The 22,786-nt window shown below is 37.7% G+C and overlaps 1 protein-coding gene across 1 annotated transcript in view; it reads left to right on the top strand.

The window, feature by feature from the left end:
* CENPK (centromere protein K) overlaps nt 1-22,198 on the top strand; it is a 29,740-nt gene extending 7,542 nt beyond the window's left edge. The window contains exons 4-10 of the mRNA XM_074856404.1: nt 5,639-5,717; nt 9,739-9,785; nt 11,179-11,261; nt 11,380-11,478; nt 13,214-13,355; nt 17,634-17,687; nt 21,214-22,198. Of these exons, the coding sequence (XP_074712505.1) occupies nt 5,639-5,717; nt 9,739-9,785; nt 11,179-11,261; nt 11,380-11,478; nt 13,214-13,355; nt 17,634-17,687; nt 21,214-21,372 (663 nt within the window). The 3' untranslated portion in view covers nt 21,373-22,198. The remainder of the gene's footprint in view (nt 1-5,638; nt 5,718-9,738; nt 9,786-11,178; nt 11,262-11,379; nt 11,479-13,213; nt 13,356-17,633; nt 17,688-21,213) is intronic.
* The last annotated feature ends 588 nt before the right edge of the window (nt 22,199-22,786 follow it).

Raw genomic sequence — 22,786 nt, 5'->3', positions numbered from 1 at the left:
GAGGGCAACAAAGCTGGTGAAAGGCCTGGAAGGCATGTCCTCTGAGGAACGGCTGAGGACTCTGGGTTTGTCTAGTTTAGAGAAAAGAAGTCTGAGGGGTGACCTCATTGCTCTCTGAAACTTCCTGAGGAGGGAAAATGGAGAGGAAGCTGGTGATCTCCCTTCTACCCAGTCACAAGACACATGGGAATGGGTCAAAGCTGCATCAGGGTAGGTTCAGATTTGACATAAGAAAGCATTTCTTGACCAAGAGCATCATCAAACACTGGAACAAGCTTCCTAGAAGGGTGGTTGATGCCCCAAGCCTGTTTAAGAGGCATTTGAACAATGCCCTCAGTAACATGCTTTAACTTTTGGTCAGCCCTGAAGTGGCCAGACAATTGAACTAAATGATCAGCAGATAACCTCCCAGGTATCTGCTGGGAACACAACACAGCAGAGAGGGAACAATCCAGGAGGTTCCTGGAATGTATGGAGGATAACTTCATCACACAGGTGGTGAGTGAGCCGACCAGGGAAGGTGCCCTCCTGGACCTGCTCTTGTGAACAGGGAAGAGCTTGTGGGGGAAGTAAAGGTTGGAGGCCGTCTAGGGTGCAGCAGTGGTCATGAGATGATTGAGTTTTCCATCCTTGGAGAGAGAGGTTAGTAAAGAGAGGGGTTAGTAAAACTGCCACCTTAGACTTCTGGAGTGCAGGCTTTCACCTGTTCAAAAGACTGATTGGCAAAATCCCTTGGGAGGCTGCCCTGAAGGATATGGGAGTCCAGGAAGGCTGGACATACTTCAAGAGAGAAGTCTTAAAGGCACAGGAGCAGGCTGTTCCTGTGTGCCGAAAAACAAGCAGGTGGGGAAGGAGACTGGCCTGGCTGAACAGGGACCTTTGGCTGGATCTCAAGAACAAAAGGAGAATCTATGACCTTTGGAAGAAGGGGCAGGCCTCTCATGAAGACTATAAAGATGCAGGGAGAACATTAGGAGAGCCAAAGCACAGCTAGAGCTCAACTTGGTTACAGCTATTAAACATAATAAAAAATGTTTCCGTAAATTCATTAACAACAAAAGGAGGATTAGGGAAAATCTCCCTCCTTTATTGGATGCAGAGGGAAACATGGTAAAAAAGGATGAGGAAAAGGCTGAGGTGCTCAATGCCTACTTTGCCTCAGTCTTTAGCAGTGGAACTGGATGTTCCCTGGACACCCAGCCTCATGAGCTAGGAGGTGGGGAGGGGAAGCAGAATGAGGTCGTCACAATTAAAGAGGAAGTGGTCAGAGACCTGCTACACTGCTTGGGTGCACACAAGTCTGTGGGACAGGATGGGTTACACCCAAGGGTGCTGAAAGAGTTGGCAGATGTGCTCACCAAGCCACTGTCCATGATTTACCTGAAGTCATGGCTAACTGGGGAGGTCCCGTTGGACTGGAGGGTGGCAAATGTGACACCCATCTACAAAAGAGGCAGAAAGGAGGATCCGGGAAACTATAGACCTGTCAGTCTGACCTCAGTGCCAGGGAAGGTCATGGAGCAGGTCATCTCGAGTGCCATCACAAGTCATATAATGGACAACCAGGGGATCAGGCCTAGTCAGCATGGGTTTATGAAAGGCAGGTCCTGCCTGACAAACCTGATCTCCTTCTATGACAAGATGACCCGACTATTGGACGAGGGAAAAGCTGTGGATATTGTCTACCTGGGTTTTTGAAAAGCATTTGACACAGTTCCTCATAGAATTCTCATAGAAAAACTGGCTTCTCATGGCCTGGATGAGGGAACAGTCTGCTGGGTCAACCACTGGCTGGATGGACGGTCCCAGAGAGTGGTGGTCAGTGGAGCCAAATCCAGCTGGCAGCCGGTCACAGGTGGTGTTCCTCAGGGCTCGGTGTTGGGACCATTTCTGTTCAACATCTTTATTGATGATCTTGATAAGGACATGATCTTGATAAGGACATAGAGTGTATCATCAGTAAGTTCGCAGATGACACCACGTTAAGCAGGAGTGTCGATCTGCATGAGGATAGGGAGGCTCTACAGAGAGACTTGGATAGATTGGATCAGTGGTCCAACGTCAACGGGATGAGCTTCAACAAGGCCAAGGGCCAGGTCCTGCACTTGGGCCACAACCACCCCCTGCATGGCTACAGGCTTGGGGAGGTGTGGCTGGAGAGCTGTCTGGAAGAGAAGGATCTGGGGGTTCTCACTGACAAGCAGCTGAACATGAGCCGGCAGTGTGCCCAGGTGGCCAAGAAAGCCAACGGCATCCTGGCTTGTATTAGAAATAGTGTGACCAGCAGAAGTAGGGAGGTGATAGTCCCCCTGTACTCTGCACTGGTGAGGCCACACCTGGAGTATTGTGTCCAGTTTTGGGCACCTCAATACGAGAGGGATATCGAGGTGCTGGAGCGAGTGCAGAGGAGGGCAATGAAGCTGGTGAAGGGCCTGGAGAACAGATCCTATGAGGAGCGATTGAAGGAGCTGGGACTGTTTAGTTTGAGGAAGAGAAGGCTGAGGGGAGACCTCATCACTCTCTACAACTACCTGAAAGGACATTGTAGAGAGGTTGGTGCTGGTCTCTTCTCACAGGTAATTAGTGACGGAACAAGGGGGAATGGCTTTAAACTGCAACAGGGGAGGTTTAGACTGGACATTAGGAAAAAAATTTTCACAGAAAGAGTGGTCAGACAGTGGAATAGGCTGCCCAGGGAGGTGGTGGAGTCATCATCCCTGGATGTGTTTAAGGGTCGTTTAGATGAGATGCTGGGGGATATGGTGTAGGGGAGAACTTTGTAGAGTAGGGCTGATGGTTGGACTCGATGATCCCAAGGGTCTTTTCCAACCTGAATGATTCTGTGATCATTGTAGGTCCTTCCAACTGGAATGATTCTATTATATTTTCATTGTAGCTGACCAAGAAGCTATGGTTTTCTTCCTTGATGTTGACCTTGTCACTAATGTTCGCACCTTAATCACCTCAAGACTGTAATTTTGCAAAGTACTCTCCTGGTTTTATCCTTTAAGTCTGGGGACTGATTCTAGTCTATGATGTAATGGATGACTTCCTGAGCAGCATATTTTGCTAGGAATGTACACCAGGCATGAGAGATACCAGGCATGATGTACATACTTCATAGAATCATAGAATGGTTTGGCTTGGAAGGGACCTGAAGAGATCATCTAGTTCCAACACCCCTGCCACAGTCAGGGACACCTTCCACTAGGTTGCATCCACAGCTTCTCTGGGCAACCTGTTCCAGTGTCTCACCACCCTCACAGGAAAAAATTTCTTTTTTATCTCTAATCTAAATCTGCCCTAATGTAAAACTGTTACCCCTTGTCCTATCACTACCCTCCCTGATAAAGAGTCTCCCTACTTCTTTCCTGTAGCTCCCTTTAGGTACTGGAAGGCTGCTTTGAGGTCTCCCTGGAGCATTCTCTTCTCCAGGCTGAACAACCCCAACTCTTTCAGCCTGTCCTCATAAGGAAAGTGCTCCAGCCCCCTGATCATCTTTATGGCCTCCTCTGGATCTGCTGCGACAGGTCCATGTCCTTCTTATGTTGGGGCCTCAGAGCTGGACACAGGACTCCAGGTGGGGTCTCATGAGAGCAGAGTAGAGGGGCAGAATCACCTCCGTCAACCTGCTGGCCACATTTCTCTTGATGCAGCCCTGGATACAGTTGGCTTCCTGGGCTGCAAGCACACATTATTGGCTCATAGCAGTTTTTCATCCTCCAGTACCCCCAAGTCCTTCTCCGCAGGGCTGCTCTCAATTCACTCATCACCCAGCCTGTATTTGTGCTTGGGATTGCCCTGACCCATGTGCAAGACCTTGCACTTGGCCCTATTGAACTTCATGAGGTTTGCATGGGCCCACCTCTCCAGCCTGTCCAGGTCCCTCTGAATGGCACATCCCTTCCCTCCAGTGTGTCGACTGTACCACACAGCTTGGTGTGATCAGCAAACTTGCTGGGGGCGCACTCGATCCCACTGTCCCCATTTCCAACAAAGATGTTAAACAACACTTGTCCCAACACCGACCCCTGAGGAACATCACTCATCACTGCTCTCCACTTCAACATCAAGCTGTTGACTGCAACTCTTTGACTGCGGCCATCCAGCCAATTCCTTATCCACCGAGTGGTCCATCCGTCAAATCCATGCCTCTCCCGTTTAGAGACAGGATGTCATGTGGGACAGTGTCAAATGCTTTGCACAAGGTAGATGATGTCAGTTGTTCTTCCCTTACCCACCAACATTGTAACCCTGTCATACAAGACCACCAAATTCATCAGTCATGATTTGCCCTTCCTGAAGCCATGTTGGCTGTCACCAATTACCTCCTTATTTCCCATGTGCCCTAGCATAGTTTCCAGGAGGATCCACTCCGTAATATTGCTGGGCACAGAGGTGAGACTGAGTGGTCTGTAGTTTCCCAGGTCCTCTTTATTTCCCTTTGTAAAAGTGGTGGTTATGTTTCTCCTTTTCCAGTCAGTGGGAACTTTGCTGGACTGCCATGACTTTTCAAATATGATGGATGCATTTGTCTTTAAGAGACCGTCCTTGATTTAAGGTTGCTTAATGATAGTGTTAATTTATTGGGAAGTTTTTTGTCCAATTACTGGAATATCCAAAATGTTTCGTACATCCTTTTTTAAATCACATTTAAAGGAACAAAGAATGAGCTGATGGTACTGTCAAGAGTAGTGCTCCATTACAAAAGCGATGACACCAGCTGATTTAGAAAATAAGAAATGTTTGTATGGTGATTATTTCTTTTGGTTTGGGTTTGTTTTCCTTTCTTTTAAAAGGTTGTCTTTTGAAGATGCACTTTACAAAGTTATTTTGAGTAGTGAAAAGCTAAGCTTAAGTTGTCAATTCTTGGTATTTTTATTGTAAGAACTTGGCTGATGATTCTTAGCATATTTTTCTCTTTTTAGTTGATGAAAAGGCGATTGCAGTCTGCAGTGCTTTTTATGGAATGCTTGACCATATCAGCAGTACCTGTTGTATTTAAATGTATACTTAATTTTGTATCAGATTATAAGTAATTACAAGATTTAAAAAATCTGTTTGTTTAGTCTGGGTTTTTTAATAAACTTTTCTGAACTGGTGTTTTTCATTATTGCTCCTATATTTTCAGTGATTACAGTGAGCTAGAGCACTAGTTCTAAAGCATTTTTTGTTGAGTCCACAGATGTGGTTTTGATAGAACATTTATTTGACTACTGTTTTTTTTTTTTTAGAAGACAATGTTTTGTTTAGTCATCACATATCAAGCACAGTCCATTTTACCTTAAATGTGTATCAACCATGCATCTAAGGAGTAGTGGGGATGTGAAGCACTGTCATTGCTTCTAGTGGCTCATCTTCAGCTGTGCTCATTGCCTGATAGTACAGAGAAAATTAGGGGGAAAATGCCAACTCTGACTACTTCTGACTTCCCCCTTTTAAAAAAAGAATAAAAATGTTTCTTGATCTCTGTGAGTGCCTTTTTAAATCTTTGGAAGGAATAAGCGGCTTATTGTAATAGTTGCTTTTTTGTTTTCTGTTTGTAAACTTAATAATTGAATTTCTATCCCATTCTATCTCATTTTACTCCAATGCAACTCAACACACTTCAAAAGATGCTTCTTTTCTTATTATACAGCTTTCCTTCCAACTCACAACGATGCAAATGAAAGCTTTAACAGCAGAACATAATCAATGGCAAAACAGAAGTCCTGAAAGTAAGTAACTGCTTCCATGTAAGGTATACTCATATAAACGGAAAAAAAACTGGTAGTAGAACTCCTAACAAAATAACAGAAGTTTGTTATGCTGTTACCCTTGTTCAGGTTTCTCCTTTCTGTGGTAGTTTCTTCTCCATCTTTCATTTGTATTTCCTTTTTAGGACAGAACTACTTTGGCAAATAATTTTGTATCCATTTTGTCTTTTAAGAAGCTAATATATTATTTTATTTTTGCAAGTATTGCTAATAAATTAACAATAATTTACCCAGACATATTTTTAACTATACTTACTTTGATTTTTTTATTAATGCTTCACAAAAGTGTGTTGTATTATGATGTACTAGCTGAAAACTTTGAAGTAAACCTTTAGTGGTAAGCCCATTACAGTGTAATAAAGTATCTATGTTGGATTTAACAGGGGTCAGAGATTTCAGGTCAAGAAAAGGTAGTAAAAGACACTACAGTTTATTTTAACAACACAGGAATCCAGATCACTTACTGATCTGAGGAGCACAAACCACTGAGACAAGTGGTAGTTTTTATATTTGTTAGGCATTATCAGTCAAAAGGTATAAATTCCTCGGTTCTTCAAGTATCTTTTTGTACATAAACATCAGTGCTGACTGATTTTACTCTGTTGCAAGGCTGATGTGACCAGACACTGAAAATAAAACCATTCAGAATCTAAGTGTGAGTAAAGTAATCTGCTTTTTCAGATGTCTCATTTGGAGACTCGTAAAACAGTTCACACTACACTATCATTAGTATTCTGGTAGTACTCACTGTTATGTCTCCTGTCAAGAACCTTTCAACCCAGTAAAACTTATTAGTTAATCTTTAAATTAATACATTGACTCATTTGAATATTTTTAATCCAGAAAAGGCTTGGGGTTTTTTGGTTTACAAAATGATAGGAATGTGTTTTAGACAGCAAATGGTAATTTTCAATATTTTGTAATTTGGCCAAATTGGAATGCATTTTCAGATGAACAGTAAAGTCACTTCTTCGGCTTCTTTCCAAGTTCATGAATGTGCTGCATATTGTGCTCAAATAATAGGAACTGGGAAAAAAAGTTCTTCCTTCTTATAAATAGATATTGTGCTCTATTAGAATAAATTCATAGTTCATGTGCTTTGTAAGCCCGTCCCTTAAGAGTGGTCAGCCTCAAATGCTTCTTAGAGGTATGTAGACCAAAAGTGTGACATTGAACGAATTTGGGAAACACTAGCTCTTGGCTGCTGCTCATGAATAAGATGCTGGCTTAAAGAAAATTATTTGAAAGCACTTACAGTTTTTATCTGGGTAAAATACCTGGAGATGTTAGGTTTCCGTACTAAAATATGTAATTATTTTAAACTTTAAGCTATTTGCTTAAAAAATATTCTTGGGGCATGATCTATTTTTATTGGCTTGCTGACTTGCTTTGCTCAACTATTCTTACTTGTTCCCAGGTGATAAGATTTATTATTAGAAATCTTAATTTTTTACTAGATAAATGATCTATGCTTATTATAATGCAAATAATATTTTGTAGCCAAAGCTTTGCCTTTTTGGCTACCTTTCTGACAGAAGAAAAAAAAGCTTCTGCTAAGAATTTGAATAGACTTAAAGTGCTTATATGAAATTGAGGAGTCTACTGTGCTTACATCTTCTCTGTCAGTCTTGGCTCCTTTATACCTACTGTTTGTTTTGAAGGAGGAATTACTTAATTTAAGACATTGTCTGCATTTATCTAAATAGGAATAGCAGAAATAATAATTTCATACAATTTACTGATAGTGCATGAATGTCAGGCTCATTTTACTTTGGTTTCTGCTTTTAGTAATGGACAGTTCATTTCTTGTGAATAAGGGCCTGTCAGCATTTCAATTTTAAACCTTATTTTCAGAGGTTATAACTTGGCAGTTCTACATTTCTTTGGGTGCAATATTGGCAAACAGACTTGAGTCCACAATGCAAATTTTGTTTTTGCAAAGCTTTTACTTTGGTCTCTTGTTCTTTCTCAATTTCTGGTACTATTTATGTAGCTCTAGAGCTGCTAAATCAGCTGAATTAAAACTTTGTTAGAAGCATTTGATTCATAAAAGTAGAATTTAACTTATATTTGCGAAATAAGGAAGTGGAAGCAACCATATTTTAAACCATATAAAACATTTGTGGTCTCTGCATAATTTCTATTTTTCTTTACAAAGTATCAGTATTCTGCCAGATTCCTCTTATTTTAATAGGAGTTTCTGTATAAACATGTGCATAGTAGTTGCTTTTACATTCCTAGCATCTGGTAGTATTTTGCTTAGTAGTTGTACTATGTATCACTAAGCAATCCTGTTTGACATTTGATTTTTGCAAGTGTAGTGATTCATAACTGAAAAAGCTTTAACTTCTAGCAGATAGAGCAACCTGTGTTCTTTACAGTAGCAGCTGCCATAAATGTGTTGTCACAGTGGTTTAGATCTGCACTGTTCCTTCACTAAGTTAGGGTTAGTGATTTCTTTCCTAGGAAGATGTGGCGTACTCTGATACTCACACAATGTGAATTTTGAATGGGAAGTACATAGTCAGGATTGGGTATCTAAAAATGAAGACATGGTGGAAAACAGCAGTAGAAACTGGTAATTCCAAGTAGTAAGGGCTCACAATAATTATCGACAAGAGGGGTGGCGGGGGGAAGAGTTGTATGGGTTTCTTCAAATACGCCAGTGAATGTGAGTAAAGGCACACCAGTGAATCCTATTGTGTATGTGGGATATTCATGTGATTAAAGAAATCTTGCTCTAATAATAGCACAGACAACTACCTCCCACAGCTCTTAAACATAAGCTTAATTTGAGAGCACTCTACTCAGATTTTGTGTCAAGATTTAGAAACAGTAATTCTCTAAGTAAAAGCAGTTTTATTGTGACATGTAATTTAATGCATTTTGAACTCGGTAGTTTTGCTGATTTTCATCTCAGAACAAACACTGCTATTAAAACTACTAGTCTAATGCTTTTCAAAATTTGTGGAGGTAGTAACTATAAAATTGCCGAAAAAAAGTACTTTTATAAATTTATGAAATCAACTGTATTGTATTTGGGACATATTTAATGCTTTTATAAGAGGGTTAAGGGTTTTCCTTTTTGTTAAAGGAAAAGCTTTTATTGAAGTAATTATTTTTAAGATTTGAGATTTGGAGCCCAAGCTTGGACAAAAAATATCCCTGTCATATTAAGATTTAAATCTGTTAGAGTAACTTTCATTTCTCCTGTTAATAGATTCAAATGCCTCACTTTTTCAAGTTATATGTGTGTGCAGATGCTGCAAGTTGACATCGAACTGAGAATTGATTGGAGTCCATTGAAGACTATCAAATACAACAACGCACTTCTTATTCAGAAAATCCATGAGCCATAAATCACTGCATTTTGCAGAAGCATTCTGGGAAAACATTACTACATCCTTGAACAGTACCGTACTTTCCCTTAAGTACTGCTGTTGGTCAGGGTTGGAGTTAGGATATTGGCCTTGCTGGGCCTTTAATCTCCCTACATGTGACTGCTCTTGTGAACAGTAAGAATAGTGACATGCTTTCTAAGTTCTTTAAATCTGATAAGTTTTACAATCCTGATCAAGCATTTGGGAGGCTGTTTAACAAGGAATTGGAAGACTAGAAGAATTTCATTGCCCACATTAGTAATGTTGATGGAATCCATTCCACTGGAAAAATCAGTCTTGCTTATCTTGAAGTATGACTACTTCACACTTCAGTATTATGCACTTATATCTATATAACTAAGCTAGTTCAGATATGAAAAATAACGCAGAAGCATTAACACCACACTTTTTTTGGTGTGATTTCACTTGCTGAAATGTGACAGTAGGTTAGCACAGCAGGACACCACAAAACGTGGTTGAACTGCTGACAGCCAAGCTAGATTTTTAGAGGCTACACAAGTTTCTCTCTAGCCAGGCTGCTTTTCAGTATAAACAAGTCTGTATCATTCAGTGCAAAAAACCCAATTAATTTTATTTTTCAGTAATTTCTACCAATCCAGATGTACTGGTATCATTAGGAAAAGAAGAGGTAAGTCTTTTTGTTTGTTAAGGGATGATAACATTTTGTTGAATAAAAATGAAGAAAGTATATACAATGCTGCATTTTCCTATGACTACTCTTGTGGTGGATTACTGCTAAGATACTGTGTATGTTTCTTCAGGCATTGTTGTTCTAATGTTTTTCTTCCCCTGTATTATAACTACTAAAATTTCCTAGTTGCAATGAATGACCTTTTAAACAATAATTTTTTATATATTGCATTTCATACTTGATATAAAATAACGTAACATTACGTTTTACACAGAAGAGTCAGTATTCTTAGTTCTAGAGTTCTGTGGCAATAATTTGTTGAGTTCTTCCAGCCCCGGAAGAAAGCAAATCAAGAATGTCTTATGGGTACCATTACACTACATTGATTGGACATTGGTATGCAACATGACCTGAGAATATTCCTATTACTATGGCTTAAAAAAACCCCAAACAACGTTTTGGTTTTCGTCTTCCCTCTAGTACCCAACTGCTGTTAAGGATCACAATTAACACGTTGTTTGGTTACACACTTTCATTTGACTGTATTGCTATGACATATTTCATCTGATATCCCATTTTGTGGCCTATTTTGTTGAGGATTCAAATTTTTTTTCAGATGTTGCATACATAGAGAATATTTGCTTCTGTAGAATATTTTCACAATTTTTATTTCTTTGAGCTAAATGTAAAAGTTCTCATAGTTTTTATGGTAGGAGACAAAATACATCCAAATCATAGGTTTATATTAAAAAACCATATATATGGTTTATATTAAAAGCCATAAACTATTAGAAATACTACTTTGTAGAACATAATGCACTAATGAAAGATCTAGTCCACTGAGAGTCCACTGTATCCTATCTTTAGCAGTGCATATAGCTTCTGGCTGCAGTAGTTTTATTTCTCCCTCTTTACTCTCCCAGATATGTCCATATCACTAATGACCATTTAATTAATGGATGCAATTAGTCTTTCTTTGCAGCATCTTTGTTTTCTGAGTGTTCTACATTTTATGTTGGTGCTATTAGCACAGATTCATTCTTGCAAGCAGCTGCAGTAATTTAAACAACGCAGCCCTGGTGCTGCAGATGTTTTCTCCTCAGTCTTTCATAAGATGAGAAGTTCATGTGTATGCTCCATAATCTGCTTCAGGTAAAATCAACTAATTTACAGAGCTTCAGTAAGACACTAATTAGCAGCTGGTGACAGTAACATTTTAAATAGCTCCAACTGGATTTAAAAATAGAGTGTCACTCTGTAGCCATATTTCTTAAGAAATTCTAGATAATTTTGGCCCTCTTTACCAGATTTACAGATGTAGCCTTACATAGAACAAATAGCACAGACTGGGCTATCTGCAAACTGTAGGTTTATTTTTACTTTTTTATAGTTGCAGAAAGTAAAGAATCACCTTGAAATGGTGCTGTCCACAGTTCAGTCAAAAAATAAACAACTGGAAGAAGATCTGAAAAGGTAATACAATAATTTGGCCTTCTGAATGCCGTAAGCTTGTGTACCACACTTTTTTTTTTTGACGGTCCAGGAAAACTATTTATCTATTGTGCCATTTCCTACTTTTCATGGTTCAAAGAGAACAGCAGTGGCATGAGGAACAGGAGCAGCTACTATATGCCTTTAATGGAACTGAAGAAGAGGCAAACACCCAAGTTGAACAACTTTCCCAAAAAAGGTATTTCTACGGTGTTTTTATATTTATTGTGGTTTAAATCACATTCAGGGTACTGAATAGTGTTGAACAGGGCTCGGTAGGCACGGGCCAGGCCCCAGCATGTTGCAGTCATCTGTGTCTCTCTGGAATTACCACAGTGACAGAATACTTCTTCTAAATATTTCACTAGTTTTTCAGGATTCTGCACTTGTTCAGGGGTGAAGTTCCAAAACATTGGGGGTACCCACTGTCCTAGGTACTTGCCCATGCTATCTCACACACCCTGCTACTCATAACTCTTCAGCCTTGGGGTAGATCTCTGTGTGATACTCTTAAATAGTTGCTTAACCCTGAACAAAATCTGAACCACATGCAGGAACATGCTGGTTCCCAGCAGTAAGACGAACATTCCAAGGATATTCAAAATGTCCGAAATTTTCAAACGCTATTGTAAGTAGCCTGGAGGAGAAGGGAAGGTGAAGGGAAGTGTTTCCCCCATGGATTGGGTCTCTGAGGAGAAAAGGTAAAGGGTATAATTGTTAACCCTTTCCGTTAGATGACTCCTGAAGTACAGAAATTACGACAATGCTGAGTACAAATAGTGGACTAATCTTGGGACCAACAACTCTGTTGTGCCATAAAACAATATTACCTAGTGCAGCAAAGCAAAAATCTTAATCCACCTCACATGGGTGATCAGCAGCAGAAGCACAGGAACTACATCCGGCAAGTGAGGTGATGCATAGCACAACTCTAAGAATGAGCCACAACCCTAGGAGCCAATAAATCAACATTATGACCAGCAACTGATAAGCCAATATAATGAATGCTTATAGCAAATTCGTTGTAATACACTCTGGCCAGATCTGTCATTATCTCCAACCTTCAAGCCCCACACTGGGTGGCAGAAAGGACCGTTGTGGCTTAAACCTGATCAGCAGCCAAACACCACAGAGACGCTTGCTCCCCCTCCTGCTCCTGGGGTATGGGGGAGTTAATTGGAGGGGTAAAGGGAGACTCATAGGTTGAGACAAAAAAAAATTAATAATTGGAATAAAAAAAAATTATAACAATAATAGGAAGTGCAAATGGGCAACGCACCATGCAGTTTCTCACCACCTGTCAACTGATACCCAGCCTGTTCCTGGCTAGTGATCCCGAGAAGACTAAGATCCCCCAATTGCAATCCCAGAAATGAGAGAGAACCCCTTCTTCCTGGCCAACCCTCCTCTATATACTGAGCATGACACTACATGATACGGAGTATTTCACTGGCCAATTTGGGTCTGGGGCTCTGGCTCTGCTCCCTCCCTGCTTCTTGTACACCTGTGCATGGGCAGGACATGGGGAATTGGAAAGTGCTTGATTTCTTAGCAACAGCGGAAAACATCAGTGTATTATCAGCATTCTTCTGATACCAAATCCCATACTTAATCCAAAGCACTGCACTATTCTAGCTACTAAGAAGAAAAATTACCTCTATCCCTGCTGAAACCAGGACAATACTGAAGAATTTAAATATCAATAAGAGCAAATGAGAAAACAAAATATACTCCTTGCTTTGTTAAATAGATCATATAATAACTCAGTAATCCATATTTGAAACATGGAAAATATTGCTCCTATCTGCTTATGTCCTGTGATTTAAGACATTGAACTCATAAGAATATAAAATAAGGGACTCTTTTACTTTAAAACTTTTTAATTAAATTATTTTATTGAATTTCATATTCTCTTGCTATTTTTTTACTATTAGTTTGAATATTAGAGCATTTAATGAACTGCAAAATAAAATGTTACAACTAAAGATATATAAGGAAGAACTCTTGAATGCTCTGGGTGGATTCCTAGCAGAACATTTTCCCCTTCCAGAGAATGGTGGAAGTGCTAAAAAGAAGGTAAGATTTTCTTAACAATGATAAAACTTGGAATGTTTGACTTCTATTTAATTAGAAGCAATATCTTTTTAAATCCACTAACATAGAATCTGCAGTTATATTTTGAAATAAGTGTGGTTGTTACAGCTGATCCTTTAGGTTTAACTGGTATCTTTCAGGTTGTTTTATATTGTGTAAGGCTGTTCCCAGCTGGATATTTTCTTTTTTAATGCATGTATCCTTTACTCAGTGAGATGCATAGCAATGTATGGTATTTCTTACTGAACTCTAAGCTGTGCCAAATTTGGAAATGGTGAGGGGTTTACTCCAAATTGTCCCATTTTCTTTTTTACTGGACTAGGCAAGTGGGCTCATATTTTCCTTGGCAAAAGAAATTTTAATTGTCTAACAATGTTTTTGAAACAATTACAAGGACAAGTGTTTATAATTATGGTGTGATTTGGAATGTTAACCATCAGTTTCTGCTCAGGCAAAATGGGCCTAAAATTATCTTAAAACTTTAGGGAAAATAGGCAGTCAGGCAGTATTTTGCATAATAAATTCAAAGTCTGCAGTAAAAATAAATCTTTTACCATTACTATTTGAAAGAATAGTTACAAAAAAGGTGGGGATTGATTTTGATTTTAGACATTCTTAAGAATACAGAAATAGAAAGGACTTCTTTAATCCAGTTCCCTGTTATTTCAGACACCACAAAATAAAATTTCTTTAGTATTATAATGGAGCTCCATTTAAAAAGTAATTATTTTCGTTACTACTGTTCCTGTTGGGGTTTGTTCTATTACCTCAGTACTTTGGTTAGAACCGGTCTCCTAACTTCCAGTCTAAATTTATTCATGTCTAACACAGATCCATGTATTCTTGCGCCAGCATTGTCCTTAGAATAGCTCTTTTTCTTTCTTGTGTTTATTCCTCCTGATATATTTATAGACAGCAATCTTATACCCTTTCTTTCTTTGTTTTGCTATTTGAAGTAGCAAAGCTTCCTGTTCTTCTGTAAGATAATTTTTTACAATTCCCTGGCATATCCTAATACCCATTTTTTATATTTGCTTCCACTTGGATTCATCTTTTTTGGAACCTGGTAAAAATCAATGTTATAAACAAAACTACTAGCTCACAGTCACATAAAACAACTAATTACACCCTTGTCTTTTTTCTTCCTGTTATTTCCAACTGATGAACGTTGAGCTTTTAACTAAAAAAACCCAACTTGTTTTTGCCAGAAGTACCTGTTTTGCACATAAAAATACCAAATGGAGCCTTCAAGGCATGATGTTCATTTTCTAAGTCCTATTCAACCATCTTCAAACATCTTATTCTATTACAGCTTAGTTCTTCTGCATATCAATGGCTTACAGTCTTCTGCTATTACTAAATATGATACATTTTGCTCCAACATTAAGAAATTAAGGTTTCAGGGATGTAATTAACAGTTGTCTTTCAATCATATATTTCTTGATTCTGGCGTGATAGTCTCATCTCCCTATTTGCTGATTCTTACTCATCTTACAGTTGTTCTAGGATATGCTTCTTCAAACCTAATGACTTTCCCAAATGCATTTTAAGCAGTTGTCCATTTTTTCCGTATATATAATCATTATTTCCTTAAAAATATATTTCCTATAATGAGATGCATCTATTTATTTGCTCCTATTTATGTGATGCCATAGAAAAATATAGGCTGGAAGTGACTGCTGGAGATCTTCCATTCCAACACCATCGTCAAGGTAGTGCCAATGTCAAAGTTGGATCAAGTTGCTCATGGTCATATCCAGCTGTTTTAAATAAAAGGAACAGTGAATTCATGTGTGTTTCAGAATTCTGAGGAAGATTTTATGTAAAATCTTCCACCCCAGAGCAAAATCAATTGCTTAAATTTTCTCAGCCTCTGTTATACTGACTGTCAGAAATTCTTACTAGCTACCCTGACTTCATCTCTCTTCCATGCAATTTTCCTTATTAAAATCTAAAGAAAAAAATTATCACCCAAAGTGATTAATCAACCCTTCCCCTTGCTCACAGAAGTCACCTTCTACCTTTTTTTTTGTTTTACTTAAATGTAAAATTAATTTTTATAAATTTCCAAAGTCTTATCTTGTCTTAGCTTTAATTTTATTTATGCATTGCCTGAACTCCTAAACACAGTTTGTTTTCTGACATGTCTTTTTCTTTCTTTTCACTCCTTATGAATTCATAGCTTCTTCTTTATCTTTTGACTCACTTGGATCTGAATGCCTTAACTGCTGGTCCCCTATAATCTGCATCTAAAGTGATTAACTGTGAAGGCAGGAGAAACAGCTTTTTTTACCTGTATAGTTTTCTTTATTGTGTCAGAAATACAAATTGTCATCATTAGCAATGAAATTTGCTGCTACATTGATTCAGGGAAATATGTTATTCACATCTATTATCAGCTTGGTTCAATACTCTGGAAGAACTTAACTCTGTACAGCAGTAATTTCTGCTTCACCTTGTGGAAGCTTCTTGTGCTCCCAGTAGTTCTGTGTGAGGACAAATGCACAGGGCTGATGTCTTTAGGGCACAGCTGCAGAGTAGCGTAAACTGCTCCCAGCCTCGCTGTTCTGGTTCCACTCGCCTTTCACCAGGCACCTGCGTCTGGGATTGGGAGTGGGAGGGAAGACTGAATCACCGCTCAGGTTAGCCTCTGTTGCCGTGGCCCAACACCTTTAGAATAGGTAGTGTTTGAGGTAAGAATTATCTTGCATTTTAAATCTTGGATTAAAAAAAGACTTTTTTTTTTTTTCCAAGATAAGAAATATGAGAAGCCATATGTTGAGGAATATTCTTAATGCCAGTCCATCTCATGGAAGGTTAAATAAACAAATACTAAACATCCTGCTTAAAAGTTACTTTATAAGCATTAATTAATTAATTAATTAGAAGTACTTATTATATTGGTGACACTTAAAATATGTAAGATAATAAAAAACAAAACATATACAAGGTATATTACAAACCTAGCAAAATAAGTTTTCTAGTTCTGTGGGAGTGCAAACCTCTTTACACTAATATCCTTAGGATTTTGTTCTTTGTATGTCAGTTTTAGTAATTGTTGAAGTGATAACCTAATTTCAACTCTGAAACATGAATTCTGAACCCACTATATAAGTTATGAAGTCATATTTTTGGCCAGGGAAATACAACAGCCAAGGCTATGAAGTATCTTCATGATTGCTCTGAGGAACCTTTTGCAGCTTCTTAGTGCAGATTCTATTTCTTCAGCCTACTCACAAAGACAGGCATTACTGAGCCTTAGCTCCATGGTTTGCGAGGTGTCCATGGAGCAGGCAGTAGTATGTCCCCCCTTGTGGCTTTCTGAAGGTGAGAATATTAACAACTGTGACTGGAAAAAAGGAGCCAGAACTTGCCTTTCATGAATTCTTTTTTATCGCTTGTATTCTCCTTCTGTTCCAGAAGTGGAGTTTGTATAAGGTGCTGCACAGCTGTTAATATCTTAGGACTTAAGTTGATATATTCAACAGCAGTGCTTGAGTAAGCAGCCACCAGTGCTGTATTATTTTGTTGAATGTGAAGTGGATGGGGAAAAAGGATAAAATTGAAAAATAAAAGAATCAAGTTCACCTTGCAACAGCACAAGCGATTTTGTTAGCATTGCTGTTTAAGAAATCCATATCAATTTACGAAATCCATATCAATTTATAGGCAAATGGCTTGATTTGCTTGCTGCAAATGAAAACAAGTAATTTTGTAATGATATTTTATCAAGGACTTTTTTCCCAAATTTTTAATGATTCTTAAGTTTGGCCAATTTTTTTAATTGAAGTCGGAGTAAGAGTAAACAAATATTCATTGGCAAATCATGAAAAAATATTAAGGCACTATGAACAGAAGTCTTGCGCTGTGTCAAATTTGCATTGTAAACATTTTCATAAAGTTCACGAAAAAACATCATTTTTTCCTAACATCATATTCATAGAATGTTTTGCCCTGTACAACATTATAAAAATGATGTATTTGGTTTTATTTAAATGTAAACCCAGGTAGATACACTATGGTCACTTTTTTAATAAACAATTTTTAAAATGTTACATTTAAAGTGTGTGATTTTGAACGGGTAGATTTAAATACTACCTTGTATTTCTGTCATGACTAAATCTAAGTAAAAGTCTTCATCTGTTGTGTACTATGTAATCAAATAATTGGGTGATTATTTTTTCTTTGTCAATTAACATTTTTCCTGACTATATAGTCTTGGCGTTTGTTAATTTGGCTGGGGGGTGGTTATCTTTGCAGGGTTCTTCTGAAGAGCTATCTGTAGAACTGATAACGCTGCATGAAATTTTAGAGGTAAGATGGTTTTGTTACATAGAGATTAGGGGTTTTTCCTGTACTCAGATCTGATCATAATATATTAGTAAGATAAATAACAGTATATGACATACAATTAAAATAGTTAATTGAAAAGTAGAACGTTTAAGAATGTTTTTATCAGATTTCTGTTTTAATTCCTATAAAATTAATCCCTCGATTTTTTACAAGAGATGTGGCAATAATTTAGATAATTTAATCTTCAGTTTAAGATAGAGAATAATTATCCCTTATTTCTTAATTTTATAATGTTTATTTTAAAGATTTATGAGCCTCAGTGGTTCATTTTAGAGGAGACAAACACTATGCTTAAAAAAATTAATTGTTCCATTTCATGCTATATTTTGTACTATTTCAATAAAAATATTTCTGAAATATAATACAATAACAGTTCTAGAAGGACCAGTTAATGTGTAGTCTCACGTATTAACTGGATTATCTTTTCATATGAAAGATCAATTAATCTGATGCAAGCATTTCTAATTGATTTTATAAGTATGTGAGCATTGCTTAGTGTGTATTTTTAATCACTGTGCAATTTATGAATTTGAATTGCAAAGCACAATTCTGAAGGAGCATTAAAAATATTTTCACTAGCATTGTTCCTTCTTCTCTTAAATGTAAGATTTGAAGTGAAATTTTCTATTCCTCCTCCATCCTCAGTCTTCAGACAGTTGTAAGTATCTATGTGTAAGACCTTCCTGGGGGAAAAAGTTTTTTCCTGAGGGAAAACTTGATAACTAACAACTTTCTGGTATTAAGATGCTATGATCTGGTCACTATGACATTGTTGTGCTTTAGTTTAAAGCCCATACTTGGGGTTTACACCATCAAAATCATTTATATGCTTCAAGTATCTCAGCATGCCTGTTAATGCCAAATTAGGCAGAGCTTGAAAACAGATCAGAATTTAAAATAGCCACACTCCCTATGGAATAAAAATTTTAAAGCTCTTCTAATGCTTAAAATTGCCCTTCACATTTTTCTGATATTGTTAATCTCCTCAAAATGTGAACACATCTAAGCAATGTCTGATTTCCATTTGGAAGAACGTACTACTTCCAAAAACCCAGACTTATTTTTCATTTTAACTATCTTGGCGTAAACTGTCCATGTCCATTATCTTTGTTTTATGGGAGGTTTTTTTGTTGAGCAATTCAGTTCTAGCTTCAAGTGCCTGTTAAATTTCAAAAGTGTTTTTGTAGATACAGATAATACTTTCTTAAAGAGACAAATGCAAAGTTATCTTTGTATTATAATTAAAGAATTAGGATTTGCTGCTGTACAAATGTAATTCATTCACAGAATTGCAATCAGTGCATGTGTTCCTAACCATGTCTCCTCAATATCCATGTGTTTGTTAAATAATTAAAATGTACATTTTAATAAATCCACTTTGACAAGCTAGGTGTATACATTTATATTATTTAAGTATATCAGTACCTACTTAATTAAAATACATAGAATCACAGAATCATCAAGGTTGGAAAAGACCTTGTAGATCATCCAGTCCAACCATTAACCTAACACTGACAGTTCCCAACTACACCATATCCCTCAGCGCTATGTCAACCCGACTCTTAAACACCTCCAGGGATGGGGACTCCACCACCTCCCTGGGCAGCCCATTCCAACGCCTAACAACCCCTTCTGTAAAGAAATGCTTCCTAATATCCAGTCTAAACCTTCCCTGGCACAACTTGAGGCCATTACCTCTTGTCCTATCACTTATTACTTGATTAAAGAGACTCATCCCCAGCTCTCTGCAACCTCCTTTCAGGTAGCTGTAGAGGGCGATGAGGTCTCCCCTCAGCCTCCTCTTCTCCAGACTAAACACCCCCAGTTCCCTCAGCCGCTCCTCGTACGACATGTGCTCCAGACCCTTCACCAGCTTCGTTGCCCTTCTCTGGGCACGCTCGAGTAATTCAATGTCCTTTTTGTAGTGAGGGGCCCAAAACTGAACATAGTCATTGAGGTGCGGCCTCAAAATAGCATAAATAGTAAGCATAAGTAGTAAGCAAGGAGTAAACTTTTCTCATGCAAACTTCAAAATTTTTATTACACTACTTTTTGTTCCGGTAATGAGTTGTAATTTTTTACAAATATAGTAATTCTTTTCCTTTTAAACAATCTGAGGATTATTCCTTTCTGATTGAGAATTTGTTGAACTAATTTAAGATCTGAAAGACTGTTTACAATAGAAATGTATGTAAAGTTGAGCTATAAAGGCTATTTTGGAATGTCAGATGTTGGAAAAGACTAAGTAACAAATCATCTAACATAATACATTTAAAGTAAATACTCAGATTTTGGCAGATAAGTACAAAATACATAAACTGGAACAACTCTTCAGAATATTCTGAAAAAGAAGAGCAGTAATTTTTTTTAAATAGCAATGGGTGAAAAAAGACTAAAGTCTGGTAGTAAGGATTTTTAGTTTTTCTTTAGCAATAAAGAGGCAGACAGAGTATTTTGTACCTAATGAAATTGGGAAAGCTGTAACATTTAGAAACTCTGAGTAGAAAGATGAAATATCTGGGATGAATAGAGAGAGCACCATGGGATGGTAAAATTATTTAATGTGTGCTGTATTTCCCATGAGCAGTATTCTGAGGGTATAAACATGGTCTCCAAGAACAGAAGAAGAATGTCAAAACTGATGCTTGTTTTTAACTCCATTAACTAATTCTATGTTTAGTTACGGAACAAAGGAGGAGTAAGGAAGTATCAAAAGGAGGTGACTTGTTGCAAGAGTCTTGTCATGCCCAAACAAGAAGTAATATTAAGAATTTGGATAACCCATTTATGAGATGAGCAGAAAGATTTGGTGTGCAAACATAGTGAAGTTAATGTAGGACGATGATGTTAAACTGTTCGCATGTGCAAACTTACTTATTTCTAACACTACCTACAGAAGGACACAAAATAGAGGAAAAAAATTCCTCCCAATCTCAGAAGAGAGGGGTTTTTTAGCTTATTAGTGAGATGAAATTTAGAAAAATTGTAAGATGGACATTCTCTGCTAAAATCTGAAAGAGTGAAGGAGAAATACTATTTGTTGACAGCAACTCATTAAGGTTTTGAGGTGATTCCCAAAAATCTAGCTTTCCCTCCTATTTAATGCTTTGAATCTTAAATTAACAGGTACTGATTTAAAGATCAATTATATAAGGATTTATCACCTTCATGTTCAGATTTTTTAGCCATTTATAGATTCACTATCTAATGTCCACTAAAAATTTTTGACAGATTGCGAAAAACTTAGTCTGGATAAAAGGAGAATTCTGGTTCTAATTTTTACATCAAAAAAGATATGATGAAGTTAAATAGAAGTTCTTAGTTTTATTTCTACTTTGAACAGGTCTTTTATTTCTCCTGTAGTCTTGTATTTCTTATATGGCCTACATAAGTGTCTCATTATAATAATTTGTATACATTTGATTAAAGGAGATAAAAATCTAGCTGTTTTGTTCATTTTCTAAATCTTATCCTTTTCGTCTTCCAGATGCTTATAAACAAATTAATGAGCACACCTCATGAACCCTACGTAAAAATCAATGACTCATTTTGGCCACCTTATATAGAACTCCTGCTGCGATATGGAATTGCCCTGAGACATCCAGAAGATACAAAAAGAATGCGCCTAGAAGCCTTTCATATGTAGTGTGACCTACATGTTTACTTTAAAATGAAACAAAGCACCAGTGTACTCTTACTTGGGGGCTAAGGCATACTTATGATAAGCTTTTTTCATATCGGTAATCTCTTCTTGTTGGAGGATTTTTTTTTTTGGATTTTAATTTAGTAAAAATGTATATTTGGTCAGTGTGAAATAGGAAAAAATGCAAAAATTTCTACTTTTAACTGCTCACAGTTACAGTTTTATGGCAAGCAATGCCAAGATTTGCATTGTGGAGAGTTTTTTCAGCTGCTTTACTAAGATGCAGATTCATGTAAGAGATAAAGATTTCAACAATCCTTTTCACTTCAAAAATCATATTTTATACATGATTTTTTAATGTTCATTTCTTAGATTGCTTTAACTCTTCTCAATTTCCTTTAAAATGTTATTGTACTCTGTAGAGGCAAAATTTTAAATAACTTAGCTCCTCCTATATGTGGCCTTCCAAACACTTGAAACTAACAGTGAAGTGTCATCTCAGAATGTGGTTTGGTTTTTGGTTTTGTGGGTTTTTTTCCAGAGCCTTTGCAAACAAATTTATTTGCTTTAAGATAAACACTTAGGAAAGCTGCACATCTTTCTGTGCAAAGGGCTACAGATGCTGAGTGTGCAACTCTACAACAGCATGCTTCCTAAACAGCCCGTATTGTGTTATGCCATATAGCCTAATAGCATCTGTATTCGCTTTTTCAAGATCTAGTTTATCAAGGCTTGTAACAGATCTCTCTTCTGTTCAATTTCTACAGTTTCTGTTATGTCAATGCACAGTTACCTTCAGAATAAATGCTGGTATTCTGCGTCATCCTAATCTGCTCTTCTGTAGCCCTCATTATCGTAGTTCGTGTGTGTGCAGAATTCTACTCTTGCGTATCTGTAGTGACTATAACCTTGGGAAACAAAATACACCCAGATTTCAGTTTATTGAGGTAGGAACTGTAATGATTTTTCAGTTCATAGAAAACTAAAGGGTTGTATAGAATCATAGAAAGGTTTGGCTTGGAAGGGACTTTAGAGATCATCTAGTTCCAACCAACCCGGCCTGGAACACTTTCGGGGAGGGGGCATCCACAACTTCTCTGGGAAACCTGTTCCAGTGTCTCACCACCCTCACATTAAAGAATTTCTTCCTTCTATCTAATCTAAATCTGCTCTCTTTCAGTTTAAAACCATTACCCCTCATCCTACCACTACACCCCCTGATAAAGAGTCCCTCCCCATCTTTCGTGTAGGCCTCCCCACCGGAAGGCAGCTATAAGGTCTCCTCGGAGCCATCTCTTCTCTAGGCTGAACAACCCCAACTTTCTCAGCCTGTCCTCACAGGAGAGGTGCTGCACCCCATGATGATCTTTGTGGACCTGCTCAAGCAGGTCCATGTCTTTCCTGTACTGAGGACTCC

Source organism: Strix uralensis, chromosome Z, assembly GCF_047716275.1.
Source record: "Strix uralensis isolate ZFMK-TIS-50842 chromosome Z, bStrUra1, whole genome shotgun sequence".
NCBI lineage: Eukaryota > Metazoa > Chordata > Aves > Strigiformes > Strigidae > Strix > Strix uralensis.
Note: the sequence above shows the minus strand (reverse complement) of the source record. Positions and strands in the feature narration are given on the sequence as shown.